This window comes from Schistocerca nitens, chromosome 7 (assembly GCF_023898315.1).
Source record: "Schistocerca nitens isolate TAMUIC-IGC-003100 chromosome 7, iqSchNite1.1, whole genome shotgun sequence".
NCBI lineage: Eukaryota > Metazoa > Arthropoda > Insecta > Orthoptera > Acrididae > Schistocerca > Schistocerca nitens.
In genome coordinates this window covers 17,187,851-17,210,423 of record NC_064620.1, presented here as the reverse complement: position 1 = coordinate 17,210,423, position 22,573 = coordinate 17,187,851, and the positions used below count along the sequence as shown (strand labels likewise).

General features: G+C 47.1%; 1 protein-coding gene across 1 annotated transcript in view; it reads left to right on the top strand.

Annotated features, from left to right (window-relative positions):
* LOC126195212 (protein dachsous) overlaps positions 1-22,573 on the top strand; it is a 317,104-nt gene that overhangs the window by 198,586 nt on the left and 95,945 nt on the right. Inside the window, exons 15-16 of the mRNA XM_049933731.1 lie at positions 14,857-15,236; positions 21,911-22,280. Of these exons, the coding sequence (XP_049789688.1) occupies positions 14,857-15,236; positions 21,911-22,280 (750 nt within the window). The remainder of the gene's footprint in view (positions 1-14,856; positions 15,237-21,910; positions 22,281-22,573) is intronic.

The following is a 22,573-nucleotide window of genomic DNA, read 5'->3' as shown; positions in this document are numbered from 1 at the left end:
CTACGTATGCCGTCTTTGTACATAATTGCAGGAAATATTTCGTTAAACTAATAACTGTCTTAATGCCTCATTCCCGAGCGCTCAAGTTCACAAATAATACGGTTCTTCCAGTTCGAGCACGAGTGAACCGTCCATCAAAACGGGGCCAATCACAGAAATCCCCGATTATGCGCAACGGATAAATGCTTAATCTTCTTTGAGCCTTAAATTTGTATCTGACCGTGTAACCTCACGGAAGTCCTGCAATGGTAAATGTTCCAGCACTCCAGACGAATATCAGTGTCAAAGAGTAACCCACCAAAATCAGGGAATAATTATCTTTCTCTAATTCACACAGTATTCATCAAGTCAAAAGATAACTTTCACTACGCACTAGAAGAACTAAAAAGTCCAGTCACTCATACCTTATCAAAATATCAAGAAAAACGATGAGTTACTTGAATAACCCAGCTTCAGCATGTATTACAAATCCATTTACGTTCACACCGCGTCCTAAAAAACTGACTTTCCCTGTCACTCAAACAATATTAAGTTTCATCTCAGTGTTAATAGATGTGGCTTGTCGCAGTAAGTGATCAGCATCAGTTTCAAGAAAAGGCAGTACTGCGACTTATGCATTACATTGTAATTCGTGCCTTCCTTTTAATCAGCCTCTGTTGTCCGGTCTGCTCTGAACTTGCCGCCACCGGTGATGCCCCTCCGGCGGGATGAAATACCGCGTGGCTGCCGTCACTCGACGTGAAACAATTTTCCAGAAACTCTAATACGATGCTAATACCCCTACTTGCAGACCTAATTCCGTCACTCAGCAAATACAGGATGTCCAAGGAGGAATGCTCAATATTCATAGGTGTAAGTGAAGCCTGACATGGTCCGGGGGAGGCGGCGGTCTTAATGTGGTTTATGCAGTAATTGTTTTTAAGTAAAAACCTTTAATGACTAGACCGCAATTTTCCTATCGCAATTAAAGTTCGATTACTAGTTTCGGTTACTATCTGCAACCATCTACAAATCGTTCAAAATATGAAAAGGTGGTGAATAATACCTCTTATACTACTGCAAATAATGAGCTTTTGATCCAGCTTCTACTCCTGCAACTGGGCCGTTTCCTATATGACCCTCATCCTGCGAAGTTATCATCTACAAGCTGGTTTGCTCGCGGTGTTGTTTCCAAGTACGTACTGTCACTGTTTTGCTACTTATAAATGCATATTGTTGCGTGACTATAGCTAACGATGCTTTCCAATGCTTATTCACCTCCTTTTCATATTTTGAACGATCTGAACATGGTCGCTGATAGTAACCGAAATTAGTTATCGAACTTTAATTGTGACAGGAAAAATGCGGTCTAGGCATTAAAAGGTGTTTACTTTTTTACAAAAATTATTACATAAATTCATAGATATGACAGAACAATCATTCGAATTAAAACAGTCTCGTCAACATGGGATCTGAAATGGATGCTTTTAAGAGCTGCGATCACTTGTTCTCCTTCGATAATGTGAAACACACATCTGCTACTGAAAAAGTGCCGGTAGCTCTTAAAGTATGCGTTTTACAGACTGTGTTTACCAGATATTTTTGCATCGAATCATCGTTCTTGCCATATCTCTCAATGTACATCATTCCTCCCGGGACACCCTGAATGTTTACGGCACCGACCTGGCACCATTACTTTAAAGGGGAAAATAAGAAAACATGTTTACGGCCTGTATAGACGGACCTTTACGGACTTCTAGATATTTTACGGTTGTTACTATTCCACGTCATTTTCCAACAGCGTCTAATGAAGCAGTAATGGATCTTCGCATCTATTTATGCGGAATACGTTACATTTATTTACATTGAGGGTCAACCACTATTCCCTGCGCCAATCGTCGACATGAACGGAGTCTGCTACCGTTTTCTTGTGACGAAACATTCCTGTAGACAACAGCGTTCTCCATGAACAGCCCTCGACGTTGTATAGCGGCCTTACATCACTCCCTTAGGGCTCTCCCGGAGTTACCTTTAGACGTGCCATTTTCCTCCAGTTAGGTAAGACGAGTACCGTTCTATGCGCTGGGAAATCTTAAATCCAGAAAAAGACCTGATCCTGTACTCGGTAAGCTTATAAGTTGTTCACTAAATGACAGTACGGATCTATAATAAAATATGTGTGAACCAGTCACTGTGTAACGTGCAAAGAATTCTGTGATAGATGGACAACATACAAAACCAGAACTCTTACAGCTCCTGTCTGGGCAAGTAGGATGCATGTAGTTGTGGGATTAGATGCGAAAGAGAGTAAGCAAAACTGATTGCTGGTCGGTCGTGCGTGTAGCACGTACAATAGCTATTTGGCCGCATATAGACACAATACTGTTAGACAGGATTGTAAATCGACCTTCCCGCCTCCCCTTTATACATCATCTTCCTCAGAACTGAAGGTCCTGTAGAGCAAAAAATGAAAAAGTGCAAGACAACGTGGTATATAGAAAGATTGTTCACAAATTACCAAGACAAGAAACATTAAAGAAATGTGGGACTGCCAATAAAAATGCTTGGTAAATAAAACGTCGTAGTGTTGTAATGCAGTGGAGGTATCTACGTCACAATAGACACTACGCCAAGGTGAAACTCTGAAGAGGGCTGTATTAATATTTGAGGCGAGAGTCTTAATCGTTTTCCCACCGCAGCACAGCTCGGGCAGTAGTTTACACAGAGAAATAGCATTTTTGTCGAAAACGTGTTCGTGGATGAAATTAGATGCCGGACGTAGGCAGCGCCTGTAAGTCTCCACGGCGACACGCGAACCGCGTCTCCTTCCAATTCTCTGTCTCTGAGTCCCCGTGCTCTTACTCCTCCGCTGGAATAATAGATTTCTCAATTGAAAGGATGTGATGGGCTCTTTGGTCCTCTCTCGGGCGACCGGGCTTTTGCGGGAAAATCCGATTCTCAACGGCTGCCCCGGAATTTGTTCGTGATTCAATCCCCCGTAAATGCTCGCCCGTCTCCCCCCCCCCCCCTTCGTGTACACTGTTTCAGTCCCTGGCCCGATTCTGTTCGTTACGGCGATCGGTTGCTCGTAATTTGTCCTTTTTTTGTTTACCCTTCGATTACGGCTGCCTGTTGAAAGCTTTCTCGCCGGCCGTTTCCTCTTTTTTTCCGGCCACAGAAAGGGGAGCATTCATTCGGCGGAGGCTTAGAAATTGACATCCTGAGATTCCGACAGGGCTCCCGCGCTTTGTGTCGAGATCCCGCGGAAGGTCGCGATCAGTGAGTGACGGAAAAGCTCCGGTGGGACTGTGGAAGCGAGAAAGTAGGCCAGTGCGGCGTGGGGGAATCTGACGTGCACCAGACGATACAATTGTCACCCAGGTGTCTCCCAATATCTATTAAACGCTGGACTCTGGTCTCTTCTTCAGCCTCGTGATCTGCTGTACCTACCTGTTCATTTCCTCTTTTCTTTCGTGCAAACTTTTCTCCATAAAGGGTGAGCAGTAACATGAGATTGGTCATGGGGTATCGTTCTCTACAGAAAAGTATCATCGTTGAACGACCGTAAGGAAATGCACAAAATGCTCAAAAAATTCTTCATGCTGCATACTGTAATGTAACATAAAATCGTTGATAAAAGAACCCAATAATGTCTGGTTACAAGAGTATCAGTGAACGTCTGGAAGACGTCACATTGTAAAAGTACACTTGTGTTCAAAACTTACGGACGAAAGTAACTTTCGCTCGATGTATCACTGCCAAGTAACACAGCTCGACGAAACTTGGACCATACGTAGAAAGAATTGCTACAGTATAGTGCGGGAGATAACTGAAAGAAATGGATGACAATGCGAGACCATACCGAATTGCGCAGGTGGAGGACCACTTGGATCGAGAGATATTCGGTGCCCATTCCCCGACTTACGTCTCACTTGGCACGTGTGGTTTGCGTTGGTGAGGTGTACTGCAGCAAGCTACGTGCACTGACCACTACACAGTAGGTGGAGGTGTGGAGCGCCCCACCACAAATACCCTCTACCAACCTCGCGACATGCATGGGAGCACATCGCAGAGTATGCACTGCTGTCAGTGTTCATCATACACCATATTAAGAACCATGCACTGGCTTTGCAATGTCCAGGGGACCGTCACGAATCTCGGTGACTTCGGTGTGATTATTGTCTATAAATAAAAGTATCTTTTCTGCTCGTCTCATAGCGTATTCCTTACTGTTTCTATGCTAAATCTACATGGTTATTCTGCAATTCACACTTAAGTGCCTGGCAGAGCGTTCATCGAACCATTTTCGTACTACTTCTCTACCATTCCACTCTCGAATGGCTCGTGGGAAAAAGGAACACCTAAATCTTTCCGTTAGAGCTCTGATTTACACCTAAATCTTTCCGTTAGAGCTCTGATTTCTCTTATATTATTATGATGAGCATTTCTCCCTACGTAGGTGGGTTTCAACAAAATATTTTCGCATTCGAAAGAGTAAGTTGCTGATTGAAATTTCGTAAACAGATCTCGCCGCAAAGAAAACCGCCTTTGTTTCAGTGACTGCCACCACAACTCGCGTATCATATCAGTGACAATCTCACCCCTATTGCGCTATAACACGAAACTAGTTGCCTTCTTTGCACTTTTTCGATGTCCTCCGTCAATCCTACCTTGTACGGATCCCACACCGCTCGCAGTATTCCAGCAGAGGACGGAGAAGTGTAATGTAGGCTGCCTCTTTAGTGGGTTTGTCGCATCCTCTAAGTCTTCCGCCAACAAAGCGCAGTCTTTGTTTCGCCTTCCCCACAAATTATCTGTGTGGTCTTTCCAATTTCAGTTGCTGTAGCAGTTCTTTCTGTATATGGTCCACACTTCGTCGAGCTGTGTTACTTGGCAGTGACGCATCGTGCGAAAGTTAGTTTCGTTTTTAAGTTTTGCGCACCCCTTTATTTAAGGTTAATACCAGGAAGCTATCTTAATTCGCTTGAACCTCTAGGATCAGCTATAGACAAGGCAAATGGAAGTCACGATTTTGGTGGGCGAATTCTGGGAAAGTGCAACCCATCTCTGAAAGTAGCCGCTTAAAAGACGGTACTGTCACCAACTGTAGGGTACTGCTGCAGTGTCTGGAATGCTTGTCGAGCAGGCGTCAAAGCAGCATTAGAAAGTCTTCAAAGACGCAAGGTTAGGGTAGTAGTAGAACGATACAGCCCATACGAAAGCGGAACAACGGAGAACTTAAAAGCTAATCTTAACGAGTAAGACGACTTGTTATCGCGAAGCGTTATTGGGTAAATTTAGAAAATCGTGATTCGAGGAAGAGTGTGCGGTGTTTATCCTGTATCACTTGCAAGAAGCGTTAGAATAATAATAGTATAAGAGAGGCCGGGGCGGTAAGAGGCGTGTAATGCAGATAGAAGTGTCTTCGTCAATATTGTCGCCCCAAAATCCTGTTGCATTCTGCTTCTCTCCCTGTCTCCTATGCTGCCCTTGCTTGTGTTCGTCACTTGCAGGCGAGACGCAACAGAGTTCCTATGTTGTATGAAGCCGCACGCCGCTGCGCGACGCGGTGCTGTGAGGAATTAGGTGGCGGCCTCGTGTTGCCGGCCATTCCGCTGCGCCGGCGCTAGTTATCCCGTGGTCTACGTGTGCGGTCGTGGTCGTGGTCGCGGCCACGTCTGCGTCGCCTCGCTAAATCCGTCGCTGGTCGGCCAGTTTCTGTGGTCTTCGTTGATCCATTATGGACCGTGGGAGAACGGCTGGCATGTATTTCTTGATGCAACAATTTACCAACAGCCGTATGTATTGTAGAAATTTATTTTATGAACTTCTTATGTGCTACCAGTTTCGGCATTGCATTGGTGCCTGAAGATGGGGCCTGAAGATGGGATCAATGTAATGTCGGAACTGGTAGCACATAAGAAGTTCATAAAATAAATTTCTACAATACATACTGCTGTTGGTAAATTATTGCATCAAGAAAGACTTTCTGTGGCAGACGCCAGGGCGTTGACGAAACGTTGTGGGAAAGCGCCTCTTGCTCGTGTGCAAAGCAGTGGACCACACTTATTGCTGTGAGTCGCCAAACTGTCTCTTCCTGTCGCTCCCAGATCAACGACGAGACTGTAGAGTGGAAATTCACGTGCGGACTGACCCTTCGACGAAGTTAGCTCGCCGCGTTACTCCCGTTACGAGAGCGAGCCTACGACTGCGGCGCTGTGAGCTTACAGAGGCGTTAAACTCTGCTCCACTGTGAACAGAAGACTGGCCGGCAACTCCTCGGCACTTGAGCAGTGGCGTGTTCACTTGCCCAGCAGTGCAGAGGAACCCCCTGGCGTGATGTGAGGAAGTACGACGCTTCCACGGCAGTTCTCTACGTGTTTTGCAGGGGTCCAAAACTTCAGTTACACAATTCATTGTTGTCTGTTGTTACTTCGAGCGCTAAGTTATTTCGCCCCAGTCTGCCTTTTCTCAGAACCGTTAACTCTCCTATTCTTCCTAGTGCGTAAGCTCGTGTTTTATTTGTTCGTATTTAAAACGCTTCCCATTTCTTTTTCTCTGACCTACCATCTCTTCCCTCATAATGCTGTGCTCCCGATGTACGCTATGAAGAACGTGTTCTATCGTTCCATGTCAGTGTTTGACAACGACAGAGCCGCTTTTCTTCCACTACAGAAAGCTTTACGTTTCTGTGACAATCTACTTCTAAGAGGTGTCTTCATTCAGTCATCCCGTGTACACTGTTAGATGTCAGAGAAGTAAGAGAGAGCCCTGTAGTCATTATCTCTTCACGATGAATAAAGCAATAAATAAATGAACGCCGTAAGTAGGTGTGTGAGAGATAGGAGTACGTCTACATCAATACTCCAAAAGCCATCTGACAGTGTGAGGCAGAGGGTACTTCTCGTACCGCTTCCCGATTCCATTCACGAATGAAGCATGGGAAGAATGATTGTCGGTAAACCTTTGTATTACCTCTAATTTTTTGTATTTTCTACTTGTGACGATTTCGAGAGAGGGAGGCGGGAGGAAGTAATCAGTTGTCCGACTTTTCTCGGAAAGTGCTCTCTCGGAATTTTAATAGAAAACCACTCCATGATACACGACGCCTCTCTTTTAGCGTCTGCCCTGGACTTTTTTTTTAAAAAAAAAAAAAAAAAAAAAAAAAAAGGCTCTGAGCACTATGGGACCTAACTGCTGTGGTCATCAGTCCCCTAGAACTTAGAACTACTTAAACCTAACTAAACTAAGGACACCACACACATCCATGCCCGAGGCAGGATTCGAACCTGCAACTGTAGCGCCTAGAACTGCTCGGCCACCCCGGCCGGCCCCTGGAGTTTGTTGAGCATCTATGTAACACTCTCGCGCAGACTAAATCGCCCTGTGACGAAACGGCCTCCTCTTCGTTGGATTTTCTCCATCTGTCCTACACCGAGCGAGGTGGCGCAGTGGTTAGCACACTGGACTCGCATTCGGGAGGACGACGGTTCAATCCCGTCTCCGGCCATCCTGATTTAGGTTTTACGTGATTTCCCTAAATCATTTCAGGCAAATGCCGGGATGGTTCCTTTGAAAGGGCACGTTCCGATTTCCTTCCCAATCCTTCCCTAACCCGAGTTTGCGCCCCGTCTCTAATGACCTCGTTGTCGACGGGAGTTAACCACTACCCACCACCACCACCACCACCACCTGTCCCAGCTGTTAAGTGTCCCACAGTGATGAACCGTACTGAAGACTCGGTTGAACAAGTGTTTCGAAGGCCACATCCTTCGTGAATGACTTACGCTTCTTTAAGATTCTTTTTATGAATTTAAGTGTAGCCTCTTCTTCTTCTACTATTTGTTTTATGTGGTCATTTCACTTAAGGTCGTTCCGATGGGTACTGCTAGATATTTTATGGTAGCTGCTGTTTCCAAAAATTTGTCATCAGTGGTGTAGTTGTACAGTATTGAATTTTTTGTCTCAGGTATGTTACATTGGTTCACCGCCAACTGCCAAAGACTGTACCATTTATCAATCTTCTGTAGGTCATTTTGCACGATATTGCCTTCAGCGTTGCTATTGCTTTATAGACAGCCGCATCATCTGCGAACAGTCTTCAAGAGCTTCCGACGCTTTCTACTAGATCATTTATACACACTCCTGGAAATGGAAAAAAGAACACATTGACACCGGTGTGTCAGACCCACCATACTTGCTCCGGACACTGCGAGAGGGCTGTACAAGCAATGATCACACGCACGGCACAGCGGACACACCAGGAACCGCGGTGTTGGCCGTCGAATGGCGCTAGCTGCGCAGCATTTGTGCACCGCCGCCGTCAGTGTCAGCCAGTTTGCCGTGGCATACGGAGCTCCATCGCAGTCTTTAACACTGGTAGCATGCCGCGACAGCGTGGACGTGAACCGCATGTGCAGTTGACGGACTTTGAGCGAGGGCGTGTAGTGGGCATGCAGGAGGCCGGGTGGACGTACCGCCGAATTGCTCAACACGTGGGGCGTGAGGTCTCCACAGTACATCGATGTTGTCGCCAGTGGTCGGCGGAAGGTGCACGTGCCCGTCGACCTGGGACCGGACCGCAGCGACGCACGGATGCACGCCAAGACCGTAGGATCCTACGCAGTGCCGTAGGGGACCGCACCGCCACTTCCCAGCAAATTAGGGACACTGTTGCTCCTGGGGTATCGGCGAGGACCATTCGCAACCGTCTCCATGAAGCTGGGCTACGGTCCTGCACACCGTTAGGCCGTCTTCCGCTCACGCCCCAACATCGTGCAGCCCGCCTCCAGTGGTGTCGCGACAGGCGTGAATGGAGGGACGAATGGAGACGTGTCGTCTTCAGCGATGAGAGTCGCTTCTGCCTTGGTGCCAATGATGGTCGTATGCGTGTTTGGCGCCGTGCAGGTGAGCGCCACAATCAGGACTGCATACGACCGAGGCACACAGGGCCAACACCCGGCATCATGGTGTGGGGAGCGATCTCCTACACTGGCCGTACACCACTGGTGATCGTCGAGGGGACACTGAATAGTGCACGGTACATCCAAACCGTCATCGAACCCATCGTTCTACCATTCCTAGACCGGCAAGAGAACTTGCTGTTCCAACAGGACAATGCACGTCCGCATGTATCCCGTGCCACCCAACGTGCTCTAGAAGGTGTAAGTCAACTACCCTGGCCAGCAAGATCTCCGGATCTGTCCCCCATTGAGCATGTTTGGGACTGGATGAAGCGTCGTCTCACGCGGTCTGCACGTCCAGCACGAACGCTGGTCCAACTGAGGCGCCAGGTGGAAATGGCATGGCAAGCCGTTCCACAGGACTACATCCAGCATCTCTACGATCGTCTCCATGGGAGAATAGCAGCCTGCATTGCTGCGAAAGGTGGATATACACTGTACTAGTGCCGACATTGTGCATGCTCTGTTGCCTGTGTCTATGTGCCTGTGGTTCTGTCAGTGTGATCATGTGATGTATCTGACCCCAGGAATGTGTCAATAAAGTTTCCCCTTCCTGGGACAATGAATTCACGGTGTTCTTATTTCAATTTCCAGGAGTGTATATTGTTAACAGTAACTGTCGTATCACACCTCCTGAAATGATGTTTATATCTAGATGTTTTTCCGTTAAGAGCAACGTGTTGAGTTTTCTCTGCAAGGATGTGATGAACCCAGTCGTAAATCGTATCCGATACTCCGTAGGCGCCTATCTTTTTTCTATTTTTTTTTCTAAACAACAATGCGAAATGGTATCAAATGACTTCGTGAAGTCTAGGAACAGAGTCTCAGTCAGAATGCTGATGTCTATAGCACAGTGGATTTCACGGAAGAGCAGAGCGACCTGAGTTTCGCAAGATCTCTGTTTGCAGAATCCATGTTGATTTTATAGAGGAGATTTTCGTTCCCCAGAAATTTCGTAACACGTGAGCACATGTGCCATAATTCTGCAGCGGATTGATGTCAGCGATATAGGCCTACAATTGTGTGCATCTGTCCTACGACTCTTTTTGAAAACGGGAATGACTTTCGCTTTCTTCCAGTCGGTAGGTACCCTTCGTTGGTCCACCTACCTATGATGAACTGCTGAGTAGTTCAAATCATTCGTAAAAGACAGCTTAGCGGAATATTTCTACAGAGTTTCCACCGGAACAATGTCATTTTCCCTCCTCCAACCACTGGCTTGGTGGCTAGCGGTTTCAATGAGTGTCCTTTTTAGTTCGATTGAACACCGTACAAGAAACAGACCGGTTCTAAACGTTCTCTCCTTCAGATACGTGTGACACCCCGTCTTCGAGTACACGGCTGTACGACAACCGACGCCCGTCCCACTGTTGTCTCCTTTATTTGCTTCCGCACGGAGACGGCCGCATGCTGGGACACGGTGCGCGGCACACCTCGGCGCGCTGCCTCCTAATCGCCTGCCGATGGGAGAGCGGGCATGAGAAAATTCACCGGCCAATCGCCGCGGCCTGCCTACGCTCATAGCCGGTAATAACGGGGGGGCGATGCCGGTACTCGCAGAAACGGAAGCCCTCCTTCAACAAATGCACAGTCTACCCGGCTGCGATTCCCCTCCCCGGCTTTTTATTCTGCCCGGCGTGCACCTGCGAACTGTAATTGAACGGGAACAGGTTAACTACTCGCGAGTGCGCAACTCGAATGATCGGTGCGAAGCAGAATCCATTAGGCCACACCCACGTTATCACAGCGGCTAACGAGACGGCGAAAAATTGAGCGTGCGTGGGAACAAGGAAAGGGAAAAAGGGAAGCTGTTTAACGCTGCTGACCTCGCGGTGTAAAGGGCCTTTTAGCGCCGGTGTAAGTAGCCCCCCCTCCCTCCCTTTTTTTTTGAGGATCAGCGGTTCCTCCAGATTCTTCGACCCGATCCTGCGAACTCACCGATCTTCGTGGCTGTGGTCCAGTTTCAGTTTCTCGGGCTGTTGTACGTGCAGCTCCGAAAATCTTCTATGCTTCTATAGGTCTTCTCCACGCTGATATGACGATAGGCTGTAATTCGCGCAGCTCTGTCAAGTAATAGTCAAGACGCAACAAATGCCAACGCGGTACGTGCGTAACTCCAGATGTTTGCATTCTCGTTAAATCTACTTTCTACAAAAATGGTTCAAATGGCTCTGAGCACTATGGGACATAACATCTGAGGTCATCAATCCCCCAGAACTTAGAACTACTTAAACCTAACTAACCTAAGGACATCACACACATCCATGCCCGAGGCAGGATTCGAACCTGCGACCGCAGCGGTCGCGCGGTTCCAGACTGAAGCGCCTAGAACCGCTCTGCCACACAGGCCGGCCTAATTTCTACAACCGGGCTCTTTTGTAGTAGGGGTTAGGTGAAGAAAGGTTGAAAAGGAAACGGAACATACTCGTGGTAGTTTTACAGGGAGGTCCAGTCGTCGATTTATCATCCGCTCACACACAGACAGCGGCAGTATTGTCCCAGAAAGAAACTGAACAGTTCCCGCCAAAGTTTCGCGGGCTTCTTACTTTCAGCATGTCGCTGATGGCTAGGATTTTAATTCTTCTTCTTCGTTCAAACGGCTAACCCGTGCGTCTGCAGCCACAGCTTACTCTCTTCAGCAGGTCTCTTCGGCTCCAAGTATGAGCAACATTCCATCTCACTGATCATGTTTTTTAAGTAGGATTTTCTCGGTCATCCCGTATGCTCTCGCCTTCGAAAATGTTGTGTAGAAAAATATCGTGTCTAATTAAGTGTCTAGTGAGTTTTGCAAGTCTCGGTCTATAACATTCACTCGTTCCTCCTTCTGTTCAATTTCTAGTAGAACAATCTCGTTTGTTTTGTTATCAGTCCAGCTGGATTTTGTGATTTTCCTCCAGAGCCACATTTTAGCAGCTTCGAGGCGAGCTACCTCTTGCTTTGGTAACATCCTGGTTTCACATTCCTACTTCAACCACGAAGCTGATATGCTCATTCAGTAAATGATACTTCTTATTTTGGAACGCGTTTTAGGCCAATGCTATTCTTCTCTTGATTTCCATGAGACATCTGCTGTTTTCCTCCACAGTATTAATAATATAGTAAGTTCGGTTACTTCCTCCAGTTGCCCACAGCCGCCGGCCGGAGTGGCCGAGCGGTTCTAGGTGCTTCAGTCTGGAACCGCGCGTCCGCTTCGGTCGCAGGTTCCAAGCCTGCCTCGGGCATGGATGTGTGTGATGTCCTTAGGCTAGGTAGGTTTAAGTAGTTCCAAGTTCGAGGGGACTGATGACCTCAGAAGTTAAGTCCCATAGTGCTCAGAGCCATTTGAACTTTTTTTTTTTCTCAGAGCCTATTTTTATCTCAGCGTGACTTCCATTTCCTTTTTTTGTCTATAACCATCACTTTTGTCTTCTTGATATTTAGTTGCAGTTCTGTTATCTCTTGATTTGACATCTTCAGCATTTTTTTTAGTTCCCTCTCTGAATCTGCCACTATTGGAATGTGATCAGCAAATATGAAGCAGTGAATATGAATACCATTAATGTTGACACCAGTGGTCTTTTCTTTCGATGTTGTTACTGCCTCGTCGCTGGACATATTAAATAAGTAAGCTGATGCAGGGCACCCATGTTAACAACAACAACAATAAAATATATTAAATGTTTAATATAATAATAATTATTATTATCACTTGTATATTCAGTGCTTAGAACATCAGTTTAGCACAACTTCGAAGAAAAGGAAAAGCATTCATCTGAAAATATGAAAAATTAATGTATCCTGCAGTTGATTCGAGAACAGGGGAGAAGCTTTGACAATATTGTTAAGTTCATAATTTACACAACATAAATTCAAGTGTGCAGACACCGTTATCATTATTTCACTTAGCACTCTGAGTATGGTCACTAGTCTGCACTCTACGATTGTGCGAGGGAAATGGTGTTTCCATCAATCGTTTCCTCCTAAGTTGAGGCAGTCAATCTTTTTGGGTTTTTCGGGGCTCGTTCAGATTCTGTTTTGCCTGACTTCCAGAGTTTTGCCAGTTCTGTCTGTGGACTCACAAACCCTGTCAGATTTATTCTTGAAAGCAGGTGCAGTTAACTTGTCAACGTGCGTCTTTTTCCTGTCTGAAATGTGCTCTGCAAGTGATCGGGCTGCAATATCCTGCGCATATGTTAGCTCTCTCATAAGCAGCTGAAAAGTATCCTGTCTTAAACACAGCCTGTAATGTTCTATAATTCCCTACTATTTTCGAGACTGGTAGTCTCCATGCTATGTTATTCTCTTATTACCACTAACTCTCCCCCTACTCTCACCCCCAGTTCTCTAAGGAATCGCACTCCACTGTATAAAACGGCTTCAAACGTGTGATTACTTTACTTTGGTAGTCGCTAAGTGCCCTCATTATCTAAAACTGGACGAGCTAATTTGGGTAACTTGCGCTCCGTTTTGAGAAAAGCTAGTTTTTCACGCTTCTCAATGTTTATGACATTACGGTGGAACAATATGCTGGCTGGGGTGGGTGCTAATTATTTGGGAACTAATTAGCCGTTGCAGCTTGATGTCAACAAGTGTCAGTGTTCATCACATCAAGCGTCCCAGCGTCCTGTGTATTTCCTCCTCTGCATTACTACACATTAAAAGCTCCTGTCCAGATTTGTACTTTGAATGCAGAGTAGAGTGTGCGAGGGGACATAGTTGTAATCTGCTGCACTAAAGCGGAACGTATGGATTCTGGTTACTCACCCGCCTGGTATCTTGTAAAGGTGCCCTGTACAGGAGCAGCTCATGGGTCGTGCAGTTTGGCTCTTTTGACGTGAGGCTGTAAGAAATTGTCTAGGGAGTGGGATAAGGCTCTCTAACTACCGCCGAATTCAGGGATGCCAGTGACTTTTTACCATAAGAAAGGACGTAACAGGTCAGGTCAGCTGCTAGTAAGTTACAGAATAAATGTTTGACCACAGTGTGACATGTGGTACAGGTCAAGCAGCTAACAGTGATTATCTTCGTTCATATGCCGTTTCTGCACAAATCATTTAACGAAATAACTTGTTATTCACACACTCTACCTTGCACTACTCACATTGAACGTTTTTCTCCAGTCGTCGTTGGTCCCGTTCTTGCAAGATCTTTTTCCGGCCGCAGCGATGTCGGAGATTTGATGTTTTACCGGATTCCCGATATTCACGGTACACTCGTAGAATGATCGTACAGGAAAATCCCTTCATCCCTATCTCGGAGATGCTGTGTCGCATCACTCGGGCGCCGACTATAACAACACGTTCGAACTCCCTTAAATGTTCGTAACCTGCCATTGTACCAGCAGTAACCGATCTAACAACTGCGTCAGACACTTGTTGTCTGATATAGGCGTTGCCGACCGTAGAGCCCTATTCCGCCTGTTTACGTATCTCTGTATTTGAGTACGCGTTCCTAGACCACTTTGTTTGGCGCTTCAGTGTGTATGTACGGTATGGTGCCTCTTGAGACGTCAAATACTCGATGACGGAAGCATCCAGTTCACTTAGCTCTGACATACCGCCCTCACAACTACACAGAACACTGCACCGAACGCGACAGGGACTTGGACATTGTGAGGATACACAGGTGCCGTTAGTAGTCACATGCACTCGAGAGCGCAACCATTAGGATCGGCTAGGACCTGCATTTATGTTCGAGCATGCACTTCTCGCGTTGGCTCCGTATTTCTGTCCAATTCCTGCTTTTGTGTTTTAAGGACGTTTGAAGGTAACGATTAGTTTGACGGGTACAAATAAAACCTGTGGTTGTGTTTACTGTGTTTAGAGGGCGCTCTCGTCAGATCTGACGTTTGCACCGTCACCGAGAAAGCGGCAGCGGGGCAGTCGTCTGCAGCGGCTCGAGTCCTTGTTGCAGGCGGTGGCGGCGTCGGCGGCGGGGGCGGCAACGTGACGTACGAGATCCCGGCGGGCGTGGCCGACGACCGGTTCGCGGTGGACGCCCGCACGGGCGTGGTGCGGCTGCGCGCCGCGCTCGACCGCGAGCAGCGCGCCTCGTACACGCTGCCCGTGTACGCGTCGGCGGCGGCGGCGGCGCCGGGGGCGGCGGCCGGCGGCGACGCGCACCACGCCGCGCTCTTCGACGTGGCCACGCTGCGCGTCTACGTCACCGACGTCAACGACCACGCGCCCGAGTTCTCGGCGGGCGCCTGCTACCCGCTCTCCGTGCCCGAGAACAGCGAGCTCGCCGCCATACACACCGTCGTCGCCTTCGACCGCGACGAGGGGCCCAACGCCCGCATCACCTACTCCATCACCGGTACGGCCTCACCTCCTTAGCAAACTACTGTCCCAAGTCGGGTCTCGAAGCTTACACCTCAGTTGGAATTGCTCCGGGCAGTGACAGGTGACGTGTCGAGCGGACTTCGACACCATAAATCGTTTTGAAACTGCAACAAATACAATCTGTTGCACGATTCGGCCTCGAGTGCAACAAAATTCATTTGAAACTTCCGCGGTCACAGTCCGTGGTCAACGCGTTAAAGCAGTCGCTAACGTTTCGTCCCCATCAGCAGGAGACATCTTCAGAAATGAGATACTGGCAGAGGCATAGGCCCTTCGCCGGTGCAGAAAAGTATTCGCTCACGCTCCGCCTGTAGCTGGGGAAGAAACGTTAGTGAATACTGCACGACGGCCTCTGTCACGTCTCACCTCTGAGGATGCCCCTAGCAAACAAGAACGAAACGTTAGTGAATAATTTTACGCATCAGCCACGGGCTCTCAGTCCAGACTGTTTTACAAGAGTAAACACTCGTAGTGAAAGGCTTCAGTTTGAAACAAAAGTTCTTCCTCTTTTACTTGTACCCATATATGTTTCGGTTACTGTTACAGGATCATCAGTGACACTCTTTCTTATTTTCTTATTTCTGTCGACTGCATAATGCCTTCAGTGAATCCATTCTTATTTCACGTGGCACACAGAGACAGTGATGGATACTGGCTGTAGTGGGTGTAGCTCTACATATTTCTATCGCTGACTGAGGCCAGTTAGTGAACAACGCAGAGTCAGTATTTGCTTGATTTACAGACTGTACCTCCGAGTATATGTGGCAACAGCGAGTAACTAATGTTTATTTTCCCCCGGGCAGCAGGTCGGGTGTTGAAGTCTGGACACGTGGACGCACTTAGAGCTGCAGTTACGACCATGCAGAAAATATCAGGTCGTAGATTCTGACGCAGAGAAAAAGCAACCATCATTTTGATGTGTGCACGTAATAAGGTACCGCATATAAAAATATCTGCACTTATACTAGTTTCACCCAACAGACATAATATATATGCGTCGACAGTTAGCGTTTCGCTTTCGGCTTTTCAGCTTTTTATGATTCAGTACCTCAATCGGTGAAAACAGAACCTTGGTAGTTCGCCCGCCTTTATGTCAGTCCGACTGCTGAAAATACTTTCTCTTTCTGATACGTATTTCAGAGAAATAATGTTCCATCTTTAGGATTTCCAAAATTCACTTGAGGTTTTTCACCATGATCTGACGAAGCACACGCAGGGAGGTTACGTTGTTATATTAACAGAAGGAGGAGGAGATTAGTGTTTAACGTCCCATCGACAACGAGGTCATTAGAGACGGAGCACAAGCTCAGGTTAGGGAAGGATGGGGAAGGAACCATCCCGGCATTTGCCTGAAGTGATATAGGGAAATCACGGAAAACCTAAATCAGGATGGCCGGACGCGGGATTGAACCGTCGTCCTTCCGAATGCGAGTCCAGTGTGCTAACCACTGCGCCACCTCGCTCGGTATAGTAACAGAGAAAAGTACGAATGCTAGTAAAAAAACTACCTATAGCTGTATATTAAGTATATATATGTTGCGAGAACCTGCTTTGTTGGTGGTTCATGCTGAAATTCCTAAACATTTTCGTTTTCATTACACAAATAATGACGTGTTGGATAAAGAAAATTACTATCAAAGACTATGATTTTTTTATTATTATTTGTGAGAAATTATGTATATGAAAAATTGTGTACACTGTAACGAAGAGAAGTACAAAGTGTTTTTACAGTTAATTTTGTGTCGAACTGATTTTGAAGGGGATAATATGAAATAAAACGTGAGGGATATCTTAAGCCATATTTTCTTGGATTTCACTACGCAGACAGACAGTGAGATGTATAGGCCCATATTTTCGAAATTACAGTCTGTAAAGTGCCATCATTTCGGTTTCTTATTTATCTGTACGTATTTCAGGGCGAAAATTCCATCTAGAAGGTTTACAAGTTCCGTATGACGCTTTTCGTCGGAGCTTGGTGAAACATTCGCACCGCAGTTATGCGAAACTCTACTTCACTGTTGTTGTATGGTGAAATTGCTCTGTGCTGTTCCTACTTTATGTTATTAAACGAATATCGTCACAACGGATGTTCTCTGACATCAGTTTTTTTGAGACACTTACAGTTCAAACATTAAAACAAAAAAACCCTCTGATAAGTGAAACCGCCTATTAAAATCCGATGCAGTGCTCTCATTTTCACTCTCAGATTTATACGGATGCGTGAATTACTAAAAACTGCTCGAAAAATACACTAAAATCTCGTACTTAACAGTTTCACACACCCACCATACGGAATCTGCAGGCTGCACGTAAATCAGCTTGCGGTCCATCGCAACGTCGTTTCTCTGTTTACCTCACTGCGACACTCAGTTTCGTGCCGTGCCGTGACCTCCACTCGGAATGGCTAATGTGCCAACATCGAAGTGTTATTAAATTGGCACTAGTGTCCATTAAATCTCTGTCATTAACGTCGAGTGTGATTTAGGCTGTATCCCACCACATGTTGCTCGCTATTCACGTGTCTCTCTTTTTCTTACTTACCGATTTTGACGTCAGTTCATTGATGCTATTTGACTAATGGCGTGCATAAAGAGAGGGAAACCAAACTCACATAACTTCTAATCAAAGCTAACGTAAACCTGAAATATGCTCGTAGAAGCGACGGCGTTGTTCGGTAAGTAATGACAGGTACAGAAAGAAAGGAGGAACGATCTCGCAAGTAAATCTGTTCGCGCTGTCTTCGTTCTCTCGTTGGGATAAAAATCTTGCGTAATTAAACTAGTTTCGGACGCGAAACATTGCCAGATTCGTGGTCTTTTGAGGGTGTAGAGTATCTCATTTACCTTCAATGTATGTGACTTCTTGCTACCATAGTTAACAATTTCTGTACGTATTAAGTCTAAAATTAATGTTTCGTCGTTTGTACTCGAAACTCATTGCCTCGGAGCATTTTCTGAGCCCTTAAATCCTTATATGTAGTAACCACGCCCAGTATCTTCAGCTTTCTTTATTTATTTTGTCATATTATAAATGTGCAAAGACCTGTATATACTGCGTAATGCACTTGCTTCATTATGATTTCGCAAACACTTAATTTTAAAAAATGAGGGAAAATGTTTATAGAAGTGATTTTAATAGCCAATGAGTCACGTTTAGCAGGTTAAGGCGTATGTAGGACTGGTGACGCGAAACTTGGGCGTTAGTCTGATTTATTGTAATCAGCGAAGTATGGACTCTCAGTCTCTGGACCGGTTAGTTATTATATGAGACATGGCATTCGCCGTCGTGAATAATCGCGTCAACATTAGAATGTTTAAAAATTTTTGTGTTGTGCTATTTTCAAACGATGCAAACGGCATTGTGAAACACGTTAAAAGTAATGTATGTAATTTAGCAAGTAGGGTAAGGGTTACTCTAGCTGTCGGTGGGAAGAGAATAGAATTCACTGAATTTGGAAAAAAAGAATCTGTTTCTGATCCAGAACACTCGTGAAATCTTAATATGTGAGTGAAGTCGAAAATTTAACATTCTAATGACTGAAGACAAATGACACATAGGTTTGCAGGATCGTTTTCGATACTGAAATTCGGAAGCTTGCGTACTTAGCGTTCTTACACTCTATTACCTCCTAGTATATCAAGTTTTGGGGCAAATCTGTGCATTTGAAGAAAAAAAAAGAAATATTTGCAGACCGAGCTCAGAACAGAGTAGTCAGAAGGGCTCTGCGGTGTCAGTCCCTGAAAGTCACGGAGTCCGTTGTCCAAGAGTCCCGGAGGTGTACTTCTGCACTCCGTGTACACAAACCCCCTCGTGGAACTTATGATTCCTGCGTAACAGAGAGTTCCAAATGAGGATAGGAAACACGTGCGTCGCCTACAGGTGATACAGCGGCCGTTTGAAATTAACGCACAGATAAACCGCCACAGGACGCGTGTTATTTTATTTGTTACTAGTTCTACTCGTCAGGTATGATCATCTTTGCTTGTGCAAACCTAAAATCTGTATTGTTTATTGCGAACGTTTCACTTCGACAAAAGGCCATAGTCCAAATACTTTTAGAAAAGATATGCTACCAGTTCAGTCCCCGTGAAAAGTCGTTCTTGCTGTTGCATTGTCTGCACTTCATATACTCTTCATTTGTTCCATCGTCAGTTACTTTGTTACTAAATACCAAATCTTGCCTATGGTTCAAATGGTTCAAATGGCTCTGAGCACTATGGGACCTAACTTCTCAGGTCATGAGTCCCCTAGAACTTAGAACTACTTAAACCTAACTAACCTAAGGACATCACACACATCCATGCCCGAGGCAGGATTCGAACCTGCGATCGTAGCGGTCGCGCGGTTCCGGACTGTAGCGCCTAGAACCGTTCGGCCACTCTGGCCGGCAATCTTGCCTATGCCCCGATCAGAATAATAAAGTCATTGACAACTGAATTTGTAAAGGGGCGAAACTGTCGTTCGAAGGTGACCGCGCACGTGAAGTGACTGCTGTAGAAATGTCTGTGCGGTCCCTTACTAGCTATGTTAACACGCATCCCTTTTCACAAACATAGTTGAGTTCGCTCTATAGGATGGTAGCAGTTTTGTTACTTCGCTGTACACTTTCGCTGCTAGCTTGGCACATTCTGTTACTTAAATTAAAAACGCCGCACCGAGAAACACCGTCAATAAATTGGAACAGTTGGAGAGATGTAACGACCACGGAGGGCACAGAAGGCCGCGCGGGATTAGCCGAGCGGTCTGAGGCGCTGCAGTCATGGACTGTGCGGCTGGTCCCGGCGGAGGTTCGAGTCCTCCCTCGGGCATGGCTGTGTGTGTGTGTGTCCTTAGGATAATTTAGGTTAAGTAGTGTGCAAGCTTAGGGACTGATGACCTTAGCAGTTAAGTCCCATAAGATTTCACACACATTTTAAAGAAAGGTACAGAAGGCGCGGTGAAGTTCGTTCTCCGATTGTTTGTTGCTAAGCCAAGCGTCTTGTAAACTAGCTGTGTGTCACTTTGATATTCCGATCCAGGTACACAAACTACACTGGTTTACGAAACGTAAGAACGCACGTAACTTCCGCATGATGTGTAACAGTCAACTAATACACATCGATAAAATTTCGGCCACACATAGGAAGGACTGCTACAGCATAGCACAAAGATAACTTAAAGAAATGTGCAGTGAGACAAACGAAATGCCATGAAGTGACCGTGATTTATGACGGTCCCCTGTACGTTAGAAAAGGCGGGTCGTTATTCTTAATAGGGTGTGTGATCACCACGGAGAGTAACGCACGTCTGCAACGTGCTCCCGTGTGAGCCATAGTGTTGGTGGGGTGTTCTTGTAGCAGTGTGTTCCCATTCCTGCACCGGCGTGGCTGACGCCTGCTAGGTAGTCGCTGGTGCGTTGGGGTGAGCTGCGGTAGGTGTCCCCAACGCATCCATCACGCGCTCGATGCGGGGGGGAACGGGCGAACCAGTCCGTTCGCCGAATATCCTCCCGTTCCGAGAGCTTCGCCATCTGTGCTGTTCGATGGGATCACGCGGTGTCACCCACAAAAATGAAGCCAGGGCCGAATTCACTCCACTGAAGAGACACACATGGGGAAGGGTTACACTGTCACATTCTCACTGAGAGGTGAGTGTGCGGTATTTAAAGATTTGGTGGTCAATACGCCCATGCAACATTATGTCTGCCAATGGCCTAACATCTGGGGCATCAAAATGATCATGTTCCAGAATGTTCCTGGGTCTGTTACATGTTCCCAAGTCTCGCCGTATGAGGGTACGTCCAGTGGTCTCGAAGACAATCGTTTTGGTGGTCCCTGTGTTATGATTTGGGGAGGCATACTGTTGCATAGTCGTGGTGACGCCCAGAACTTTGAACACTTTACTCTCACCAGACAGCTTTATTGTGTCACTGTACTCCTTCCCATGTTTGCCTTCTCAGGGGTGCGTGGGGCCTTGACTTCAGTTTTATGAATGACACTGCACCGGTGCAGCAATTCCCGGAACGATGATGATGATGATGATGATGTTTGGTTTGTGGGGCGCTCAACTGCGCAGTTATCAGCGCCCGTACAAATTCCCAACCTTTGTTCAGTTCAAAGTCGCAACATTCACGAATGATGAATAAATGATGAGGACAACACAAACACCCAGTCATCTCGAGGCAGGTGAAAATCTCTGACCCCGCCGGAAATCGAACCCGGTTCCCGGAAGGAGGGGATATTCGGTGAATTTACTGCCCTGCCATTTCCCCCGAGTCGAGTCGAATCGCATAGAACACGTGTGGGATGGTGACGGGGGAGGTATTTCAGCACGTGTGTTCAAGTACCAGCGACCGGGCAGAGGTTGTCAATCGCGATGGTGAAGGAACGGAACGCCCTGCCATAACAACTTGGCAGAGCATGGCGTCCACGACAATCAGATGCCATACTAAGAATCGCGTCCCGACTTTTGTAATGTACAGGGGACCATCATAAACCACGGTGACTTCAGTGTAGTTATTGGCTCTCAACAAAGGCGTTATTTCTGTTGGCGTCGTTGGGTGTTCCAAGTTGCATCGAGCAACGTTCCTGGGGAGTGACACATCGTTTTGCCCACCGGGGCCTCACTCCTCTGACGCTGCAATGTGTGTGGTGTGGCGTGTGTGCGCAGGCGGCAACGCGGGCAACCGCTTCAGCGTGGACTCGCAGACGGGCCAGCTGGTGGCGCGGCCGCTGGACCGCGAGGCGCAGCCGCGCTACTGGCTGACGCTGGCGGCGCACGACGGCGGCCGGCCCGCGCTGTCCGCCGCCTGCAACATCTCCGTGTCCGTCGAGGACCTCAACGACAACGACCCGCGCTTCTCGCAGCCGCGCTACGACGCCGCGCTGGCCGAGGACGCGCCGCCGGGCACCGCCGTGCTCACCGTGGCCGCCGCCGACGCCGACCTCGGCGCCAACGGCCGCGTCTCCTACTCGCTCGCCAACGAGAGCCACTGGCTCTTCCGCATCGACAACCGCACCGGCGTCATCTCCACGGCAGGGTGCGTACCGAAACGAAGCCCGCGCTCTGCGCGCGTGCCTCGTCGTGACGAGCCGCCCTTGTCTAAAGGACTGCTGTGCAGCTTTGAATCCTCATCTGGTGCACACTTTGCTCTTAACCACTTCCTGTCGAGTCTTCTCTGCATGCCTCTTTGCTCCTCTTCCAGGTGATTCGCTCTCCAGTGGGCGCCTACATTGAAATTTCCAGCCTAAGACGATTTTTCGTTTTTAGAAATAAAACTAGCGCAGCCATATATGATTTGAACAAGAAACCAGCGGTTTCGGCCTCCACCAA